Source organism: Ursus arctos, unplaced genomic scaffold, assembly GCF_023065955.2.
Source record: "Ursus arctos isolate Adak ecotype North America unplaced genomic scaffold, UrsArc2.0 scaffold_8, whole genome shotgun sequence".
Lineage (NCBI taxonomy): Eukaryota > Metazoa > Chordata > Mammalia > Carnivora > Ursidae > Ursus > Ursus arctos.
In genome coordinates, this window is record NW_026623100.1 from 12,769,977 (window position 1) to 12,792,008 (window position 22,032).

General features: G+C 37.5%; 1 protein-coding gene across 3 annotated transcripts in view; it reads right to left on the bottom strand.

The window, feature by feature from the left end:
• THADA (THADA armadillo repeat containing) overlaps nucleotides 1–22,032 on the bottom strand; it is a 318,617-nt gene that overhangs the window by 215,804 nt on the left and 80,781 nt on the right. For all 3 annotated transcript variants that reach the window (XM_057309404.1, XM_026486984.4, XM_057309405.1), the window contains exons 25-26: nucleotides 17,696–17,818; nucleotides 5,150–5,241 (exon numbers count right to left, since the gene is read on the bottom strand). In XM_057309404.1, the coding sequence (XP_057165387.1) occupies nucleotides 5,150–5,241; nucleotides 17,696–17,818 (215 nt within the window). The remainder of the gene's footprint in view (nucleotides 1–5,149; nucleotides 5,242–17,695; nucleotides 17,819–22,032) is intronic.

A 22,032-nucleotide genomic window follows, 5' to 3' on the forward strand; every position in this document is an offset into this window, starting at 1 on the left:
GAGACGGTCGGTCTCCCCAGCGCCAAGCTCATGTCTGACTCATCTCTGGATCTCTGTGCCCAGCAGAGGGCCTGGCCCAGAGTAAACACATAATAAACGCTTTTTAAATGGAGAAAATGAGAATCCTTTGGGTCTGAGGATGTTAAGATTATCCTGGCCACAGTCAAAGAAAATTTTGATTTTCAGTTTGGCCAAATAGGCGCTTGCTACAAACCATTATATAGTTCAAAGCAAATAAGCTATTCTGAATTCTAATAATTACGTTCTCTAAAACATAAAAACCCAATTGCCCTACAGCTCTCAATTTCAGTTTTGAGAATCCAATTATTTCCTAAACAATGGAGTGGGTAACCACAGAAACTTGTGGAATCTCTTTTCCTAGAAAACATGAAGAACAGGAGAGAAGCCAGTTTGTCTGGAAACTGCTTCAAATTCTATCTATAAGCAGAGGCTGGACCAGATCAGATGCCCCTCGGAGGATCCTTCTAGACCTACACAACTAAGACGTTAGGAGAAATAACTAAAATAATTCTCCGTAGTTTACACCCAGGAAAGTAAAATAAACACAATTCAACATCTCCTAACACAGTCATTAGAAATAATTTTACTTGGACCTGGTGATGCTTTTATAAGCATATTTTTCTTAAATTGTGCTAAACCATCCCAAGCTATCAATTTAAATATGAGCTTTCTCTGACAAGACAGAATAGAGATTATTATAACTTAACAACACAAAAAACAAGATTATTATTCTATTGTTCCATCTTCCAACCTACCTGTTTCCATGTACCCCCAATCTACTCATTCCCAAAGCCTTATAAGAAACACTATTTCCCCCAAAATATTCCATGCAACTCTCCCATTAATGATTTTCTAGTGCATCTATTACTCATGTCACACTGAGCAGCCACTTATTACAGATTGTCTTCTACTCGTATCTTTTGCAAATAACAATTTTTGTTCCCTTAGCTAAAATGTAAGCTCCTCGAGCAAGGTCCAAGTTTTATACTTCTCTTGTACTCCTCTATTGTGTCAATGAGTCATGACACATGCTTACAAATTCTCATTGGCTGACTAACTGATTTAAAATAAAGAGAGAGGGGGGCGCCTGGGTGGCGCAGTCGTTAAGCGTCTGCCTTCGGCTCAGGGCGTGATCCCGGCGTTCTGGGATCAAGCCCCACATCAGGCTTCTCTGCTAGGAGCCTGCTTCTTCCTCTCCCACTCCCCCTGCTTGTGTTCCCTCTCTCGCTAGCTGTCTCTCTGTCAAATAAATAAATAAAATCTTAAAAAAAAAAAAAAATAAAATAAAATAAAATAAAATAAAATAAAATAAAATAAAATAAAATAGAGAGGGATGCCTGGGTGGCTCAATTGGTTAAGTGTCTGACTCTTAAATTTGGCTTAGGTCATGAACTCAGGGTCCTAGAGAACCTGCTTAAGAATCTCTCTCCCCCTCTGTCCCTTCTTCCACTCGCACGAGTGTGTGCACACTCTCTCTCTCTCTCCTTCTCAAATAAATAAAGTAAAATAAAATAAAATGAAGAGAGAAAGCTGTAGAATACTCTCTACACTGAGGACCAATATGAAGCTTTGGCAAAATCTATAAAGTTTTCAGACTGCTATATATTGACATCTGTCATTTCCCTGGAACTAGAATAGTTGAAGGTTAATACCCACAGGGGCTAAAGAGAAAGACCTAGCGGTAAATATCACACTGGTTTAGCTCCTGCGCTGTACGGAATGAGGAACTCTCAAGGGGCGCCCACTCACAACACTGCAAATGGAGGCCATTGTGGAAAGCCCAGCACACTCCCCAGATCACAGAGCTGTGCGGACTCTGCTTCTACATGGGATCAAAGATTCATCATGTCAGGCCAAGTCAGCCAGAGGGTAATAAATAGATAGGAAAAGAGATTTAGCAAATTAAAAAGTTGTAACATGATTTCAAAAAACCAAGTGAAGCTTCAGTTTTCTCATTCTTCAAAATCCAAGGAACACATCTAGGACAAGACTAAGGGACTCTAGAGTCCAATCATTGCCAGTGCACTCTACATACTTACAAATGGGGATGCAGAACGTCCTGCTCCCTTCTCTACATGGGAAAAGGGAACTTCTTGTCTGTACTACAAGGCAGGTACTGTTTTAGGAACTGGGAATAGAGCAGTTTACCAAACCCACAAGTTTAGTAACAATTACATAAAGCCTTAGCTTAGTACATTGCAAAAATAAGAAACCTCCAGGATGGTCCAAATCTCTTATCTTAGAGGAGAAAACCAAGGCCCAGAGAGGTTAACTAATTTGTCTCAGTTGGTTATCGTGGCTATATTGCAACAAAGGCAGGGAGTAGAAACCAGATTTCTTATCTCTCCTCCAGTAACAAAATTTACTAGCTCTTTAAGCAACTATTTCTGTGTGCCTATCATATGCCACACATATGGTAGGTACCAGGTACACAAACGAGTAAGAAACTGACTCTGTCCTCAAAAACTTCAGTGTAACTCTAAGATGATAGGATGAGCACCTTAACAGAAGTGGTAACAGAAAAAAAGCAAACTGTCTCTAACTGTGTAGGCCTTCCAACATTTTATTTATTTATTTATTTATTTATTTATTTATTTATTTATTTGAGAGAGGGCACGTGTGAGGCAGGGGAGGAGCAGAGGGCTCGATCTCAGGACCCTGAGATCATGACTTAAGATGAAATCAAGAGTCGGACGCTTCACCGACTTAGCCACCCAGGCACCGCGACTTCCAACATTTTAAAAGAAAATGAACGGTTAGTCATTAGTTTCATCCCTACCATAGCCCTATGAGTACAGAGCATGGATCTTATTATTCCTGTTACAGAGACGGAGAAATTGAAGTCCAAAGAGGATAAGGAAGTCTATTAAGGTCATCTCTAGAGGCAGCAAAATGCCTAGAAACCAAGTCTGTTTACCCCAAGACAGACATTTTTTTCCCACTAGATGGGAAAGGCAGATGTTCTTTTATGACCAGTTCTCTTCTGACCAAGAGCACACATTTGCAAGACGGTGTGCAGAACAATCTGTGGCTGCGAAAGGAGACTTAACTGGTCTGTGAGGTCTCATCAGCTGAGCATAGTTATTCGACGGTTGAGTAACCAACCAACAAGACATCGTTATTACTAGCATTCTTAAAATGTCCATTATATATACACAGAATACATGGGAAAGGTGTTGCCCTCAGGGAGTTAATATTGTAGGGAACAGGGTTATAAACATTTCAACAAAAAGTGACATAATTAAACAAACTACGACTAGAATAACCACTACAAATAACGGCTAATTTAAGACACTAAAGGTTTTGCAGAGCAAATCTAGTGGATACTTCCAGGAAATACACTCCTTAGGAGTTAAACAGAGAACAAGAGCCTTGTATACGTAATGATACAGGTCAATCTTCAGATTATTAAAATAAAGGCTTTTTCTCACCAAGAATGTTCATCACATTTAAAAAAATTACTAATTTCTTAAGTCCTTCATTTCACCTTTCAACTTCACTCAAAACAATGATATGAATATCCCATTTCCCTCTTTCTAGGAAAGTTACATATTTTGTAACCTTCCCTATTTAAGAAGAATGAATTCATAATGGCGGCTCCCATCAGCATGCCTTTGGCAAATCGATTAAAGCAGGGTGGTTTCATTGTGTTATTCCTCTACCCTCCTTCAGATGTAACCCAAATGGGATGAATCTGGTGATTTTCTCCTATACATAGTAAAATCTGTATACACATGTGAGAATCACTCAGTTTATAAAAAGTAAAAGGGAATAAAGCATTTCTTCACTGTCACGTTCAGTTTGAAACATTAATTTCAGTTAATTATCTCATATTGTATTTATGCCATTATTTATCATGGCCTTATAACATGACCAAACTGTTTTAAACCTTAATACTTTTTAGAATTATTAACAAAATAAAGAAAGCTAAGGAGAAACAAATACTAATGATTTCAAACGACTGAGAGGAGGAACTTCTTTAGCAACTGGCTAAATAGTAAAAATCGTACCATCCTTTCAAAGAATAGTGTTAGCATGATTTTAAAAATACAACTTGATTAAAAAATAGCAACAACAACAACTCTCCAGTATTTCACTCAGGGGATTCATGCTTATAGCCAGTTGCTTTCTTTTTAAATATTTGATGAATTTCACAGGGTGATAAGTAGCAATTTAAATGACAATTCAGAACTATCAGTTGGTTTCATTAGAATTATCAACAGTGCATCATAAAATTATTTCATGACATTTTCTAATTCCTAAAACTCACTTCTATCACAAGAAAATATTTTAACAAGTAACAGCTTAAAACCTAAATTAAAAATGTGATAATCAGCCTTTTTAGGTGAGAGAGGAATAGGGCCTTAGTTATCTATAGATCATTAAGAGAAAGTACAGGGCCTAATTGGATCCTAAATGAAGTAAAGAAAGTAATGACACATGCAGCGACAGTGACATCTACTGTCAGCACTTGCAAGCCACCAGACTACCATCAAATCCTCCCAAGTGCTGAAGAAACAACTATTCAAAACTTCTCTTCTTTAAAAACCAACAAATGGAACTTGTGCATTATATCTAAAAATGACCCATCATGAAAGTGTTTCAATAAGTTTCCTTCCAGACATTAAAAAAAAACCTTAAAAGAAAAACATATTAAAGAAAAGCCATAACACTAAAGACCTAAAAGTAAAAAACCCTTTATTCTGTGTGGCCAACATCTATCTGTAACTGTTCCCCTTGGCTACAGAGTTTAATGCAAAAAAGCAAAGATACTATACAAGCTAGTACTTGGTTCACACATCAAGAAAAAGCAATTTAGGACATTTCAGGAATAAATGAACATGCAAAGAAAAAAAAAAAAAAAACTTCAGCTGTTGCACTGAGAAACAAGCTCAAAATTTCAGCCCTTGCTACCTTGCTGTGTTTTTGTTGCTTTGAAAGGTCCACTTACTAAACAGTAGGTATTTTTGCCCAAGAGCTTAGAATTTGGCAGCCTAGGTTAATTTACTATAGCATTTTAATAGTTTTATGCTCTAGATGAATCCATAAAAGTAAGCAAATTTCCCAAAATTATTTTTGGCCAGGACAATATTTTTTAAAAGTAAAGTTAGCATTAGATGAAGCTTACCTATTTTTTTTGGAGAGTTCATCCTTTCCCCTTTTAACTCCAAATATTCTTGTGATCAAGGTACTAAAAAGGAGTGTGGATGAATTTCTCACCTAATGTAAAAATAAACGTACAATAAGGGTTAAGAAACACACATGGCATGAAACCAACATTTACAATGTTCAAACCTGACATTCAAAGTCCTTACCCAATTGGCTAAGGTGGGACTAAAGCAAATATGGTTTGTGTTCATGAAATAATTTTCAAAAACTGTATAGTAACTGACTCAATGACTTCCTCTTACACTAAGCCCTGTAAGCACACAACACAGCTCTTTCCTATACTTCTAACATTACCACCAATTATTTTATTTCTTTGTACCTGTATCATCAAATAACACCTATTTTTTTTAAAGAAAATTCATTTTCCTATATTGTTTCTGACAAGGAATATCCCAGTAAAGAGCTCAGCTCTTTCCACTTATTTTCTGTAATCATTTACCTATGGGAAATATTTATAAGACCTAACTCAATCCACATTAATTAATACGGTCAAGAAAATATATAAAATCCAAAATGTTGTTTATTAACCCCACAATGGAGTAATTTCATAAATTTTAACCCTATAATCATGTGAGGCAACTGGTTAATAAAAATAAGAGGCGGGAACTATCATTAATAAAAACAAGTCATGGGGGGGGCGCCTGGGTGGCACAGCGGTTAAGCGTCTGCCTTCGGCTCAGGGTGTGATCCTGGCGTTATGGGATCGAGCCCCACATCAGGCTCCTCCGCTGGGAGCCTGCTTCTTCCTCTCCCACTCCCCCTGCCTGTGTTCCCTCTCTCGCTGGCTGTCTCTATCTCTGTCAAATAAATAAATAAAATCTTTAAAAAAACAAAACAAAACAAAACAAAAACCAAAAAAAAAAAAAAAAAACAAGTCATGGGGCGCCTGGGTGACACAGCGGTTGGGCGTCTGCCTTCGGCTCAGGGCGTGATCCTGGCGTTATGGGATCGAGCCCCACATCAGGCTCCTCTGCTATGAGCCTGCTTCTTCCTCTCCCACTCCCCCTGCTTGTGTTCCTTCTCTTGCTGGCTGTCTCTATCTCTGTCGAATAAATAAATAAAATCTTTAAAAAAATAAAATAAAAAAAATAAAAACAAGTCATTTCTTCAAAATGATAATAATGGGGACTCCTAGGTGGCTCAGTCGCTTAAGCATCTATCTTCAGCTCAGGTCATGATCCCCGGGGTCCTGGGATGGAGTCCCAAATCAGGCTCCTTGCTCAGCGGGGGAGCCTACTTCTCCCTCTGCCTGCTGCTCCCCATGCTTGTGCTCTCTCTCTCTCTCTGACAGATAAATAAATAAAATCTTTTTAAAAAGTGATAATAATAGAGATACCTATTTCCAAACCAATGTGTCAAGATATTTTGTTGGATCATAAAAATGTCTTGAATGCCATGGTATATTGATTGGGCTTCCTCAATTGCCTTGCCAAATCAGGGCAGAGATGTATAAATACATACCGACTTGCCTACAGTGTGTAAGGCACGATACCAGCACCATGGAGAATATCTAGAAGACACACTTATGGCCAACATAGAACCTATATTCTAATGAGCTAGGTGTCATAATCATATGGTACGTTTAAACAGCAATATAAGATGAAAGGTAATTAAAAGTAACAATGTAAGATTTACAAAATAGCCGCCTGAAACCACTGCAGCAAGGGTCAAAAACTCAAATGCCCACAGGGACCAGTGAGCGGCGGGGAGGCACGACTGGGTCTAATGCATCACTCTTCAGCTTCAGCTGAGTTGCACGAGGGAATGTAAGCCCAGTGTTGCCAGATCTGCCTTTTCAAGAGAAGCCAAAAAACCCAGTTTTTATGTGAAATCTCACTATTTTGAAATGTTGGCAACAAATTAAAAGAAAAAAAAAAAACCCATCGAGGAGGCCAAACAAAACACAGTTGTAGGCTAGATTTGACCTATCCACCACTGGTTTGCAACCTCTCCTCTGGAAGCCCAAGACTGACTCAATTCATGCATGGTAACTTCAGGACTGGATGACAATGCATACCAAAGTGGCATAATTCGTACCAATATTGCAGTGAAACCCTAAAATTGGACAAATTCACTTATGTTCATTCCACAGTCAACAAACATTAATGAAGCACCTACTATATGCCCTGACTAATAACCCCAAACAACAAATCCATCTGTCCTGTTACACTGTCAACACGGCCTGTGCCCTAGCTCAGATCTTGATTATCTCTCACTTGGTCTATTGACTTAGTGCCCAAAGACTCCTGGGTTTAAGATGACTTGGTAAAGTCACATAAAACGCTGTCTCCTCTCAAGAATCGCACAAAGACAAAAAAAGAAAAATAGAAGCATAAATTCCATCCTGCCCTAAACCAAACTTTCTAACAAAGGCTGTCAAATGCAGTCAAGCTAAACTAGGAGTTCAGGGAGACTAAAGAGCATGAGTGCCAAGGCACCCCTTAATCAAACCTTAGAGGACTGTTTCACAGAGTGAATGGGTATCCCCAGAGAGAAAATCCCTGTCTGATTCAATAAGCTGGAGGCAGGAGACAGTCTGTCAGCAATACTAAGATAGATCTGAGGGTTCCAATAGTATTAGTCTGATCCATTCAGTACCAAGTTCCCTCATTCGCAGCCAACAATCATCAGGGCCTATTCCAGTAGGTGTAGCAACACGGTGATATTCTACCATTAATTAGTTACAATTTGCTGAAAGTAAAGTTTTTCCCTCATCTGCTCTTTGGTTACCCTGTTACTGGATTACTATGGAATCATTTCCATAAATTTACCAGTTTGCAGAACAATGCGTTAATGCCATAGCAACCGCCCAAAGGCCACCAAATAATCTTTTAAGACATTAAAGAAAATTAATTTTCCTTTTCTTGAGATAAAATTCACATACCATAAAACTCACCATATTAAAGGGTACTATTCAGTGGTTTTTACTATATTCACAAAGTAGGAAACTACCACCACTACCTAATGCCACAATATTTTCATCACTCCAAAATGAAACCCTATACACATTACTAGTCATTACACATCCTCCCCTACCAGACAAGCGTTAATCTACTTTCTGTCTCTATGGACTTGCCCACTCTGGACATTTCATATTCGTGGGATCATGCAATATGCAGCCTTTTTTGTCTGGCTTCTTTCACTTAGCTGTTCTCAAGGTTCACCTGTTGTAGCATGTATCAGTATGACATTCCTTTGCATGGCCAAATAATATACCATTCCATGAATATACCACATTTTTAAAATCTACTCATCATTGGATGGACATCTGGGTTATTTCCATTTGGGGACTAGTATTCATAATAATGCTATGAACACTCAAACATACAAGCTTTTGTGTGAACGTGGTTTCAGTTCTTTTGGGTAGATAGGTAGAAATGGTACCGCTGGGCTATATGGTAATGAGAGAGTAGGCAGTCAGACATGAGCTGGAGGCAAAGGTGGTGATAAATAGGTGACACATTAGAAGTCTGGGGCACAACATACTGACTTTGTGACTTTTAACATCGTGGCCTCATGGCTTCCAACACCCTAGGGCTGACAGACTAAGAGCCACAGGTGCAGAACATGCGCTCGCCTCTTCAATCTCTGCCCCCAGGGTAACCTATAGCTTCATTATAATATATTCACATTGTGGTTTCTTCAACCCACCCCTGACTTATCCCCATGGCAGAAGTCTTATTCCCAAGACAGTTTCAGCGAGAACCTCGCAGGGTCAAAAACTCCCCCTCCCAACCAGTAGGAGTCCCTTAGATGATTGGAAACAACCTCAGTGGGAGACTGCTCTCGCTATGACCTACAACCTACGCAAACATAAAAAGAAAAGACACCCCTAATCCCGGTACAGTTGCCATCTCTGGGCCTGCCCACTCTCCCACCTTGAGAGTGTAATGCCCTTGATAAACTGCTTTGTGCCTGCTGCTTTCCTTCTGGCTGTCTTGATTCGAGTGTGGATCCTCACGTAAATCTTTCACGGAGAATCCAAGAACCAAGACCTCCATTCACACGATGCAGACTCTCCCACTGGTAACAGTAACTGTACATTAAACTTTTGAGGACCTGCCAACGTAGTGGTACCATTTTACATTTGCACCAGCAATGTATGAGGGTTCCGATTTCACCAATTCTCCAAATGCTCCCCAATAATTGTGGTTGTCCATCTTCTTGATTATAACTATTCTAAATGGATATGGAATGGTATCTCATTGTGGTTTTGATTTGCATTTCCCTACTGATTAATGAGGTTAAGCATTTTTTCATATGCTTACTGTACATTCACGTATCTTTTCTGGAGAAATAATTTCAAGTTCTTTGCCCATTTTTTAACCAGGTTGCCATAATTTTTCTCACTGAGTTTTAAGCATTCTTTATATATTCAGGGGCACCTGGGTGGCTTAGTTGGTTGGGCATCTGACACTTGATCTCATCAGCTCAGGTCCTGATCTCAAGAGTCCTGAGTTCAAGGCTCCCCCCAAAAAGAGTTCTTTATATATTATATATACTAACCAAATATCAGATACATGATTTGCACATATTTTCTCCCATTCTATCAGCAGAATTTTCATTTTCTTGATGGTATCCTTTGAAACACAGACATTTTAAATTTTGATCAAGTCTAATTTATCATTTTTCTTTTGCTGCTTATGCTTTAGGTGTCATATCTAAGAAACTGTTACCTAATCCAAAGTCACAAAGATTGACAGTTAATATCTTCTAAAAGTTTCACCATTTTAGCTTTTACATTTAGGAGTCTGATCCATTTTGAGTTAATTTTTTAGTATAGTGTAAGACAGGAAGCAAATTGATTCTTCTGCATGTAGCATATCCAGTTGTCCCGGTACCATTTGCTGAACAGACTATTCTTTCCCCACTGAATTGTCTTTTTTACTAAATGGTAGGTTTCATTTCTGGACGCTCAGTTCTATTCTATTGAGTTATAAATGTTTACCAAATGCCAGTACCACGCTATCTTGATTACTACTGCCTTTGTCATAAGTTTTGAAATTTGAGCATGTGAGTCGCCTTCTTTTTTCAAGATTGTTTTGGCTAGTCTGAGTCCCTTCCATTTTCATCTCAACTTTACAATCACTTTGTCAGTTTCTGCAAAAAATTCAGATGGGATTTTAATAGAGATTATATTGAATCTGTAGAACAATTTGGGGAGTATTGCCATCTTAACAGTATTAATGAAGTCTTCCAGTCCATGAACATGAAGTATCTTTCCACTTATTTAGGCCTTCTTCAATTTCTTTCAAAAATATTCTGAGGGGCGCCTGGGTGGCACAGCGGTTAAGCGTCTGCCTTCGGCTCAGGGCGTGATCCCGGCGTTATGGGATCGAGCCCCACATCAGGCTCCTCTGCTATGAGCCTGCTTCTTCCTCTCCCACTCCCCCTGCTTGTGTTCCCTCTCTCGCTGGCTGTCTCTATCTCTGTCGAATAAATAAATAAAATCTTTAAAAAAAAATATTCTGTAATTTTCAGCATACAAGTCTTACATTTCTTTTGTTAAATGTATTCCTAAGTATTTTATTCCTTTTGATGCTATTATAAATGGAATTGTTTTCTTAATTTGTTATTGTTCTTTGCTAGTGTATAAAAATTGATTTTTATATTTAATCTTGTATCCTACAATCTTGATGAACTTGTTTGTTAATGATTAATTAATTATTTAATGGTTTTGTATGTGTGTGAGTGTGTGTGTATGTGTGTTCCTCAACATTTTCTATATAGGAGACTATCATTGAAAAATAGATAAGTTTTGCATCTTCCTTTCCAATTTGGTTGATTTTTATTTCTTATTCTTACCTAATTGCCCTACCTGTACTTCTAGTACAATGTTGAATAGATATGGCAAGTGTTGATATCCTTGTCCTACTCCTGATCTTAGGAGGAAAGCTTTCAGTCTTTCACCATTGAGTATGTTATTAGCTCCAGATTTTCCACCGATACTCTTTGTCAGGTTGAGAAAGTCCCCTTCCATTCCTAGTTTATTGAGCATTTATAACCTGAAATGCTATTTGGATTTCTGCAACTGCTTAGATGATCATGCGGTTTTGTCCTTTAGTCTATCCATATGTTGTATTATACTGATTTTTAAATGTTGAAATATATACTAGATATTTGAAATGTATAAAAGTTATATAGCATAACATTAAAAACACTAATGTAAATATAGGGAAAATAACTAACATGGAAGACACTACTTGTTAGTTAAGATAGGAGAGTGTCCTATGTTTCACTGCAATAATATAAATGGCTCCAGGTCATCTGGTTAAGGTACTCCTTTTTATTTTCTAATATTTCATCCATATTACCTGTACCTACCCACTATAAAGCTAATTAAGGAAGGAAATTACATAGAAGTACAATTGAGAGAGAGGTTAAGACTAACTGCATTACCAACTCCTAAATCACTGATAGTAGATGCTAATATGAATCACTGATATCATATAGATGTGGGTAATGAAAAAGGTCATTATCAGCACTAATATATTTTGAAAAACTCATGATAGTAATGGCAATGAAAACATGTCCTGTTTGGGAAGGATGGATCAAAGAGAATACAAGTAAAAAGGAGAATAACAATAGAAAATAGTAGTAGTAAAGTTAAAAATGGACAGAATAGAATGGCTGCCAAATAACTTCAGCTGTAATTAATCCTTATAAGGAAAATACCAGAAAACCTTCCCGTTTTCTTAACTCCTTCTCCATCAAGCCCCCAACATATGGTTGATAAGGAGCTGATATTCAGCTACAACTGCTATCAATTCTTCCCTTCTATTCACTAAGTACATATGCTTTTTCTTTCTAGCATGAAAAAGCTAAGCATATAGACTTGTGTAAAACAGAGAAAGATTTGGTAAAGAAAAACAAAATTAGGTTTCACAAAGCGGTGTGTGTGTGTGTGTGTGTGTAGAAGTGTCTATGCATGTGTATGTGTAGATAATACATTTTTCTTACATATGTATGGCTTTTCTTATATAACATAAATGCTCCCTTGACAAGTAGTTTTAAAATATAAACACAGAGCTTCTCATGTGCAATCACTATGTGGTATAGTCATTTATACACCATACACCTTTACCCTTAATAGATGGTCACACCTCTGAGAACGGGATCTGCGTGTAATGGAAAATATTTTGTCTAGTGTACATGGTGCCAGTTTACAGTAGAAAGAAATACTTTCTGAAACAATTAAATGAGATTTGGATTCTAATTTGTCTTTAATCACTTCTTAACCATGTGACCTTGAAAAAGACACTTAAAACTTTAGGTCATAAGTCCCTCATCCGTAATCCAGCAAATCTGTACTGGGATTTCTGGGCCTATGACTCAGGGGACGGCCAGCCAAGTTGTGGCATTCATGGTGACCTCCTTCCAAAATAGTGAGACAGAGAGACAGAGCTTGCACCAGCCCATACATCAGCTATGCACTGGTTTTTTCAAAAGTACTTTCCTGTGAGTAAAGCTCCATGCCAAGACATGTAGTGTGATAAGTAGAGCATGGCTAGGTTTAAGCACCACACAGCCTTTAGCCTGGCACCCTTGTGGCAAACTCACAACTACCAGAGACCCTGGACATGCTGGGGCCAACACAGCACAAAGTACATACATGGCAGCGCTACTGGGAATATCTGAAAGGCTCCTTTTCCTCCTCTGAAAGCCACTGCATATTGTAGACCAGAGCTGGCCTGAGGGACAAGCAACAAGGATATACCAGATAGAAATATTAGCCCAGTGTGGGTCTGAGTAGGATATTAAAATGGCATACTCAGTGGAGTTTTAGGGCAAGCTGGGAAGATGAGTTAGCTTCCCTGCAATGAGGATGCAGGAAAAGAAGATCAGTTTTTCCAGTCACTGAACAAAGAAAAAAGGGACTGCCCAGAAATGTCTTGGTTCTCATATATGTACCTGTAAATTACTCTTACCTAAATTTTTTAAAAGATTTTATTTATTTATTTGAGAGAGAGAGAGAGCACAAGTGGGGGGCAGGGGCAGAGGGACAGGGAGAAGCAGACTCCACGCTGAGCAGAGAGCCCAATGTGGGGCTCGACTCTAGGACTCCGGGGTCATGACCTAAGTCCAAGGCAGACATTTAACCCACTGAGCCACCCAGGGTCTTTAACTTAACCTGCTTCATCTCTAAAATACACGTCAAAGATCATCACGTGTCACCATTTTTACCAATATTTTTCCACTCTGAGCCATCATCATCTCTTGGCAGAACTACTACAACAGCTTCCTGATTGGTCTTCCTCCTTCCCTGTAAGTCTTGCCACCTTACAGTTGCGTCTCCATTTGTAACGACATCGATCAGATGCCATCACTCCCCTACTGAGAAACTCTCTCGTGAAGGGTTTTTCAATAGCAGTGGGAGCCACAGTTTTAAACCCCGGGTCTGTCCTGACTACACCATGGAGGCTGCGGCTCATCCAGCCATTTTCAGACTCAGATGAGAAGCTACATCACAGGGCAGGGAAACTGCCTTATCTCGCAGCTGCCCAAGGGTTGTTCCAACCCCTGCCCAAGTTGTGTTAATGCCCCAACTGTTAACCTTTGACAATAAGAGACAGGAGACGGCACTGTTCCAAGAGGTGGTAGTTTCATATGGCCTGGCTAGAAAATCTATCACATGACCAGACAACTAGCTCGGTTTTCCTGCAAGGTCAAGGCCTGCTCAGTAATGCCTTTCCACTTTCCTTGTCTCACCTTCTCTTTTTTCCTTCATTTTTGCTGGTGTGGGTTTGTACCATTCAATAAAACCTTAGCACCCAGATTATACTTCCAGCTCTGTTTCCTAAGGAAAAGGGCCAAAACCCTACCAGGTAGGTAAAATGCACCTTCTCTGTATTCCTATAACACCAAAAACTCTCCCCTATACTAGCACAGATTCTGGAGTCAGACAGATTATAGTGTGCCCTTAGACAAAGTTATTTTGCTTCTCTGAGCCTTGTCTTCCTTATCTGTAAATGGGGATTATAATAATGGAATCTACTTTGCAAGGCTGTTCTGAGCATTAACTGAGATTATCAAAATAAATGATGCCAGGCACACAGAAAATCTTCAACAAGACAGCCATTATTATGATTATGTCTCATTTATCCATGTATTTCTAGTGTGTAATATATCATCTGCAACACAGTAGGTGTTCCTAATGCCTAATATGTTTACAATAATACCTTACCGCTATATTTTAAAAAAGCCCAACAGGTGGCAAAGACCGAAAAACTTGTATGGTCTCAATACAAAAGATTGAGGAATGTGTAAAAACAAATAAAATTATACATGGATGCTTGCTGGAAAATGTTCCTTTACTGCAAAATTAAAATTAAGTTAATTTTACTTGTGGGTTTTTTTTTTTTTTCCTCTCCAACATGGAAAAACAGTTAAGTACAGATGTAGTGACCTTTAGGCACAAGATACATTCCTGAGGAGATGTACATAAATTAGGGTTTCTGTAAATTAAACCACATTTCACATGTGTTCAGGAAAAATCACTCTTTAAATGACTTCAACAGAGAATCCTGTGGTAAGCTGCTTTAAATGGTTGTAAATTTTAATTGTTTTAAAATGAAGCTCTCTTCACATACATTAATTATGTTGATTTATAATTTTGGCATATCTTAGATAAAGTTTTTATAAGGAAAAAAATATCAATCAATATATTAAAGTCACAGGATTGATCATCAGAGCTATGATGTTTATTTTTCTAGTACAGCAAACTGAAAAGAACCAAAAAGATTTCTTCATAATCAGTGTTAATATGGAAGATTCCCGAAAATAAAACTACACATGAGTGCTTATATATATTTATACAGTCTTTTGTGGATATATGTGTGTATCTGAGTACTACACACATACAAAGCCCACATTAAAAAAAAAGGCAGAAAATACATCAGAATGCTAATAATGATTATATCTACATGGTAGTTAAACAGGTGACTTTCACTTTTCTTATTATGCTTTTCTTTATTTTCAAAATTTCTACAGTACATGCGTTATTGTTTTAAAAGGTCTCAAAAAAGATTTTTAAAAGAAATGAGCTACTCATTTTTGATACTTTCAGTTTTGCTACAATGTTGGAAAAGTCACCAGGTTTCATTCTCTGAAAGCATTTCTTTGTTCATCTTGAATTTATGACTGAAAGGAAACAATATTGATATTTCTGGCAATCAGTTTTATGATCTCTAGTTTTCCGGATGGTCAAGCCACATTCCTACCTCTATGACTCTACTGAAGGTACACAGGTATTGCTCTGCTTCCTGTAAATGCAGAAGGTAAACACTGTGTCCTTGGGAGTAGTTAGGCAATGCTCCTAGACAGGATTTTAGACATCTGTCTTTCTTACAGGAAGATGCACAATTTTCCCGGCAGAAGTTGGCAACCTTGAGGATTCCTCTTTGCATTGGGAATCTGTGTCTTTAGCTATACTACCATATACCGACCCTCAATCAGAGGCTTATCAGAGAGTTCTAAAATGGTTTGTGCAGATCACTGACTGGAACGCCTGCCTTTCTAGCAAATTCTCCATTCTGCAGGTAACGTATTAAGGTCTAGCTTCTTTCCTCCTCTCCCTTTGCCAGTCTTTTTTTTTTAAAGCCACATGTTAAGCACTCACAAGCCACAGGTTAGTCTCCTTTATTCTGGAAGGAAAACAATAAAACCATGGTACTTCTCCCAAGAATCATGAAAGTTGCCCTTCTTAAATCCAACAACTACTATCCTGGGTATTGTCCACTATCTTTAGAGTTCTGAGTCCAAAAGTTTCTGGACAGTGATCATATTGCCAAAAAAAAAAAGTGACTCAATATTTAACCTCCTCCATTTTAATACTTTGGGTTTTTTTACCTTTTTTTTTTTAAAAAAAAGATTTTATTTATTTATTTGAGAGAGAGAGAGTGAGTGAGAGAGAGCACAAGCCAGGGTGGGGAGAGGCAGAGGGAGAAGCAGACTCCCCGCTGAGCAGGGAGCCGGATGCGGGGCTGGATCCCAGGACCCTGGGATCATGAACTGAGCCAAAGGCAGACGCTTAACTGACTATGCCACCCAGGCGTCCCTCTTTTTTGTTTTTGTTTTGTTTTGTTTTTACCTTTTGATAGAGTGTATTTACAGCACTTACTCGACACTCTGATACCCAGAGCCCACAGGATCAAAAGAAAGACATATTAAGATATTAAGAGTTGTTCTGCTTCTAGCTCAACGTCATTGACCAGCAGGGAAATGCAAATCAAAACCAGAATGAGATACTACTTCATACCCATTAGGATGGCTATTATCAAAAAACAAACAAACAAACAAAAAAAACAGAAGAGAAAATAACAAGTGTTGGCAAGGATGAAAGGAAAATGGAACTCTTGTGCATTGCTGATGGAAGTATAAAATGGCACTGGCACTGTAGAATACAGTTTGGCCGTTTCTCAAAAAGTTAAACACAGAATTACCATATGATACACACAAAAGAATTGAAATCAGAAACTCAGTAATTGTATAATAATGTTCGTTGCAGCATTATTCACAGTAGCCAAAAAGAAACCACCTAAATGCCTATCAACAGATGAATGGGTAAACAGAATGTCAAATATACGCACAATGGAATATCATTCAGCCTTAAAAAGGAATGAAATTATGACACACACTATCTTGAAAACACTATACTAAGTGAAATAATCCAGATACAAAAGGCCTAACGTTCTATGATTTCACTTATGCAGTACCTACAATAGGCAAATTCATAGAGTCCGGAAAGTAGAACAGAGGTTACCAGGGGCAGGAGGACGAGAGAGAGGAGTGACTGTTCAACAGATACAGAGCTCCTGCTTAGGATGATGAAAAAGCTCTGAAAACAGCAGGGATGACTGCACAACACTGCAAATGTACTTCATGCCCTTGAACTATACATTTTTAAATGGTTAAAATGATAAATTTTTAAAAAGAAATAAATGACAGCTTAAAGAAAAATAATAACAACGTAGTATGGATGTATAACACACATAAAAGTAAAATGTGTAATAAAAGCACAAAGACTGGGGTGCCTGGGTGGCTCAGTCGTTAAGCGTCTGCCTTCGGCTCAGGTCATGATCCCAGAGTCCTGGGATTGAGGTTCGCATCGGGCTCCCGGCTCATCAGGGAGTCTGATTCTCCCTCTACCCCTCCCCCCTGCCTGTGATCTCTCTCTCTCTCAGATAAATAAATAAAACCTTAAAAAAAAAAAAAGCACAAAGACTGGGAGGAGAGAGATGGAAGTATATATTGTTAGGTTCTTATAAAGTCTTATAGTTCAACTGAAGCGATATAATACCACTTGAGGGCTGACTGTGATGCCAGAGATACAGGATATATATATGATATATATATATGATTATATATATGATTGCTAAAGCAATCACTGAAATAAGAAAACAAAGAGTTATGGCTCAAAAGCCAACCAAAAAGATAAAAAGTAGTTTATTAGAACCTACTCGGAAGTATAATTAAGTCAATGAAAATAAATGGCAAAAGCACTTACTGCCCAGACTGGTGATGTAAAGCCTAGAATTGCAGCTTTAGCTCCATCAGCAACATATGAAATAATATTTTCTCCCAGACGTGTATCTCTGAACAAGGCTCTAAGGATATTTAAAGCATGAACCTAGAATAAAAATCTGAAAATTAGTGGTGGGTTGAAGACCATGTTAATTCTAAATCTGTACAGATCTAATAGTTAACCTCAAAATTTAAAAAAAAATTACTGAATTATAAGAAATTTATTTCTTCTTGTAATCCACAAATGAAAAAGCAGACTTTAATAAAACAACTATTATCTGATAAATCAATTTTTTTAAAGTAAGATTTGAACAATGCAATAAAAAAAGCTTGATCCAATGGACAGATATAGAATCCTGCACCTAACAAGTAGAGACAACATGTTCTTTTCAAGTACACATGAAACATTTATTTTTAAAAATGACTCCAAACCTAGCCACAGATAAAATTTCAACAAATACCAAATAATTAAAATCTTACAGATTGTGCTCTGATTACAGTGGAATTAAGTTAGAAACTGATTTCTTTAAATATGTTTAAAACTGATACTTTTTTTTTTTTTTAAGATTTTATTTATTTATTCGACAGAGATAGAGACAGCCAGCGAGAGAGGGAACACAAGCAGGGGGAGTGGGAGAGGAAGAAGCAGGCTCATAGCGGAGGAGCCTGATGTGAGGCTCGATCCCATAACGCCGGGATCACGCCCTGAGCCGGACGCAGATGCTTAACCTCTGTGCCACCCAGGTGCCCCTAAAACTGATACTTTTAAAAACACTGGTCAAAGAAAAATTGTTTTTAATATTTAAAGCTGAATAACAACCAAGATGCTACACATCAACATTTGTGAGATACACTGTGAGTAGAACTTAAAAGAAATGCATGCGTTACATGCTTCTATAAAGACTAAAAATAGGGGCGCCTGGGTGGCACAGCGGTTGAGCGCCTGCCTTCAGCTCAGGGCGTGATCCTGGCGTTATGGGATCGAGCCCCACATCAGGCTCCTCCGCTATGAGCCTGCTTCTTCCTCTCCCACTCCCCCTGCTTGTGTTCCCTCTCTCGCTGGCTGTCTCTATCTCTGTCAAATAAATAAATAAAATCTTTAAAAAAAAAAAAAAAAAAGACTAAAAATAAATATGCTAAATGTCCAATTAAGATGATAGAGAAAGAACAATAAATTCAAAATAGAAAAAGAAAATTTAAAAGAGCAGAAAATTTGAAAAGAGCCATGACAGAAACAAGACCATTAACAAACCCAAAGTTGATACTTTGAAATAGAAACAAACCTCTGACTAACCAAGAAGAGAGATAAGAAAATAAGCAGTATTGTGAGAATATCAAAGATGACATGACTACAGATACATCAGAGAATAAAGCAAAAATACTACTATGAATAATACTATCCTAATCAATTTGAAAAATTAAGTCAAAATGGACAGTTTCCCAGGAAATAGAATTTATCCAAAAAAATTCAAGGAGAAATTTAAAAGCTAGATAGATGTTAGCATTACATAAAGGAAATCAACAGATAAAAATCCTACCCAGCGATCAAAAACAAAAAAAACAGGGGCGCCTGGGTGGCACAGCGGTTAAGCGTCTGCCTTCGGCTCAGGGCGTGATCCCGGCCTTATGGGATCGAGCCCCACATCAGGCTCCTCTGCTATGAGCCTGCTTCTTCCTCTCCCACTCCCCCTGCTTGTGTTCCCTCTCTCACTGGCTATCTCTATCTCTGTCTAATAAATAAATAAAATCTTTAAAACAAACAAACAAACAAACAAACAAACCCAACCTAGTAACTACAACAATTACCAAAAAAACAGACCCACATGGTTTTATGTATGAATTCTACCAAATATTCAAAGAATAGATAATCCCAATTTACATAAACTCTTTAGAGTAGAAAAGACTCCCAAATTTATTTTATCAGTCTAGCACAGCCTGGCTATAAATATGAGGTAAGGACAACTACTTTGGGAAAATGGTAATGTCTACTAAAGCTTAATATACAACATACCCAATAACCACTTCCAGGTATCTACTGAAAAGAAATGTACATCTATGTTCACCATTAGGCATGTACGAGAATGTTTGTAAAAGTACTATTTTTAATAACCCAAATTAAAAAACTACCCAAATGTTCATCAACAGAAGAATGAAGTTATATAATATTACATGGGAATGAAAATGAATAAATCACAATTTGGACCATAAACATAACATTGGTCAAGAGAAATCATATCAAAAGAGTATATAATGTATGGTTTCATTTTTTTTTTAAAGATTTTATTTATTTATTCAACAGAGATAGAGACAGCCAGCGAGAGAGGGAACACAAGCAGGAGGAGTGGGAGAGGAAGAAGCAGGCTCATAGCAGAGGAGCCTGATGTGGGGCTCGATCCCATAATGCCAGGATCACGCCCTGAGCCGAAGGCAGACGCTTAACCGCTGTGCCACCCAGGCGCCCCTCATTTATTTAAAATCAAATAAAATTAAATTAAATTTAAAAAACAGTTAAAACTAAAAAGGGTGGTTAAAGTTAGGCTAGTGGTTACCCTCGGGGAAAAGGTACTGATGCTAAAACAGGTGCTAAAATGTTCTATCTCTTGCTACACAACTGTGTTCACCTTGTGAAACTTTACTGTGGTGCATACATGATTTATACATGTCTTTGTAGTGCTAGAATTCAATAAAAATTTTACATAAAAAAATAAGGACAGGTACAGCATGAAAAAGGAAAACCACAGGCCAATCACACTTATGAATCCAGTGAAAATATGCAAAAAATGTTTTTAATAACTTTTAAGTGAATCTAGCAAAGTGTTAAAAAAAATTCAACATGTCAAAGTTGTGGGTTTGGTCTGTATGCAAAGATGCTATTATATGAAAAATCAACATATTCATATTTACAAATTCTAAACAGAAACATTTAGGGGCGCCTGGATGGCTCAGTCATTAAGCGTCTGCCTTCGGCTCAGGGCATGATCCCAGGGTCCTGGGATCAAGCCCCGCATCAGGCTCCCTGCTCCACTGGGAAGCCTGCTTCTTCCTCTCCCACTCCCCCTGCTTGTGTTCCCTCTCTCGCTGGCTGTCTCTCTCTCTGTCAAATAAGTAAATAAAATCTTTTTAAAAAATAAATAAAATAAAAAGAAACATTTAACTCACAAGACACTTGAAAGCATTCAGTAAAATTTGATTTCCTCAATGAGATATAAGATAGATTTAAACCTACAACAAATATCAGAAACAACACAAGGCCACCTGCTATCTCCATTTCTATACAAACCATACATCAGGTTCCAGCCAACAGAATAAGAAAAATGTTCTATGAATAAGAACTAGAAAGGTCAAATACATTTAGCATTATTCACTGAGGATATTATTATCCATAAAGAAAATCCAAAAGAATTTAAATATAAGTCATTAGTTGTAGTATAGCAATTGCTGACACGACTTTTTTTATATTGATTCTTCCAGTCCATGAACATGGATTTTTTTCTCCATTTATTCAGATCTTCTTGTATGTCTTTCATTATTTTTAAAAATAATTTTCTATAGAAGTCTTACAGATCTTTTGTGAGATTTAATTCTACATATTTTATAATTTTTCTAGCAATTGTAAACGGTATTTTAAAGATTATATTGTATGTTGCTGGTGTGTATAAATGCAATTAATTTTGGGGGTTATTGTTGTGCTTACATTCAACACAAAGTCATTTTTCCCAAACAAATCAATAAATAAATTCCAACCAAAATTCAAAAAGGGGTTTTGTTGACCTTAACAAGCTGATTCTATAACTATATGGACGAGCAATGAAACGAATAAAGCCAAGATAATTCCAAAGGGAAAAAAGAGAGATTCACTCTACCAGATACCAAAACTTATTAAAAAGATAGTAATTAAAATAGTGATTTTGGCTCAGGGATAGACTAACAGACCAATAAAACAGAGCACACAAACAGATACGCATATCAATAAAAACAGTACATGAAAGATAAAAGGGTGTTATAAATCAAGGGGAGAGGATATCCTACATCAAAAATGCTTGTATATTAATTATACAAATGGAAAATAATAAAATTTTTTTCTTATTTTACACACAAAGAAAAACAATTTACAGGTGGTGTAAAGACAGAAATGTGAGAAGTAAAACTCTAAAACTTTAAAAAGAAAATATAAAATATCGTTCTGACCTTGGGGTATTTTAAACAAGATCCAAATGCACAAACCATAAAAGAAAAAGCTGACATACTCCACTTGATTAAAATTTAAAACTTCCATGCAATAATAGCATAAGCAAAGTGAAAGGAGAAGCCACAGATTGG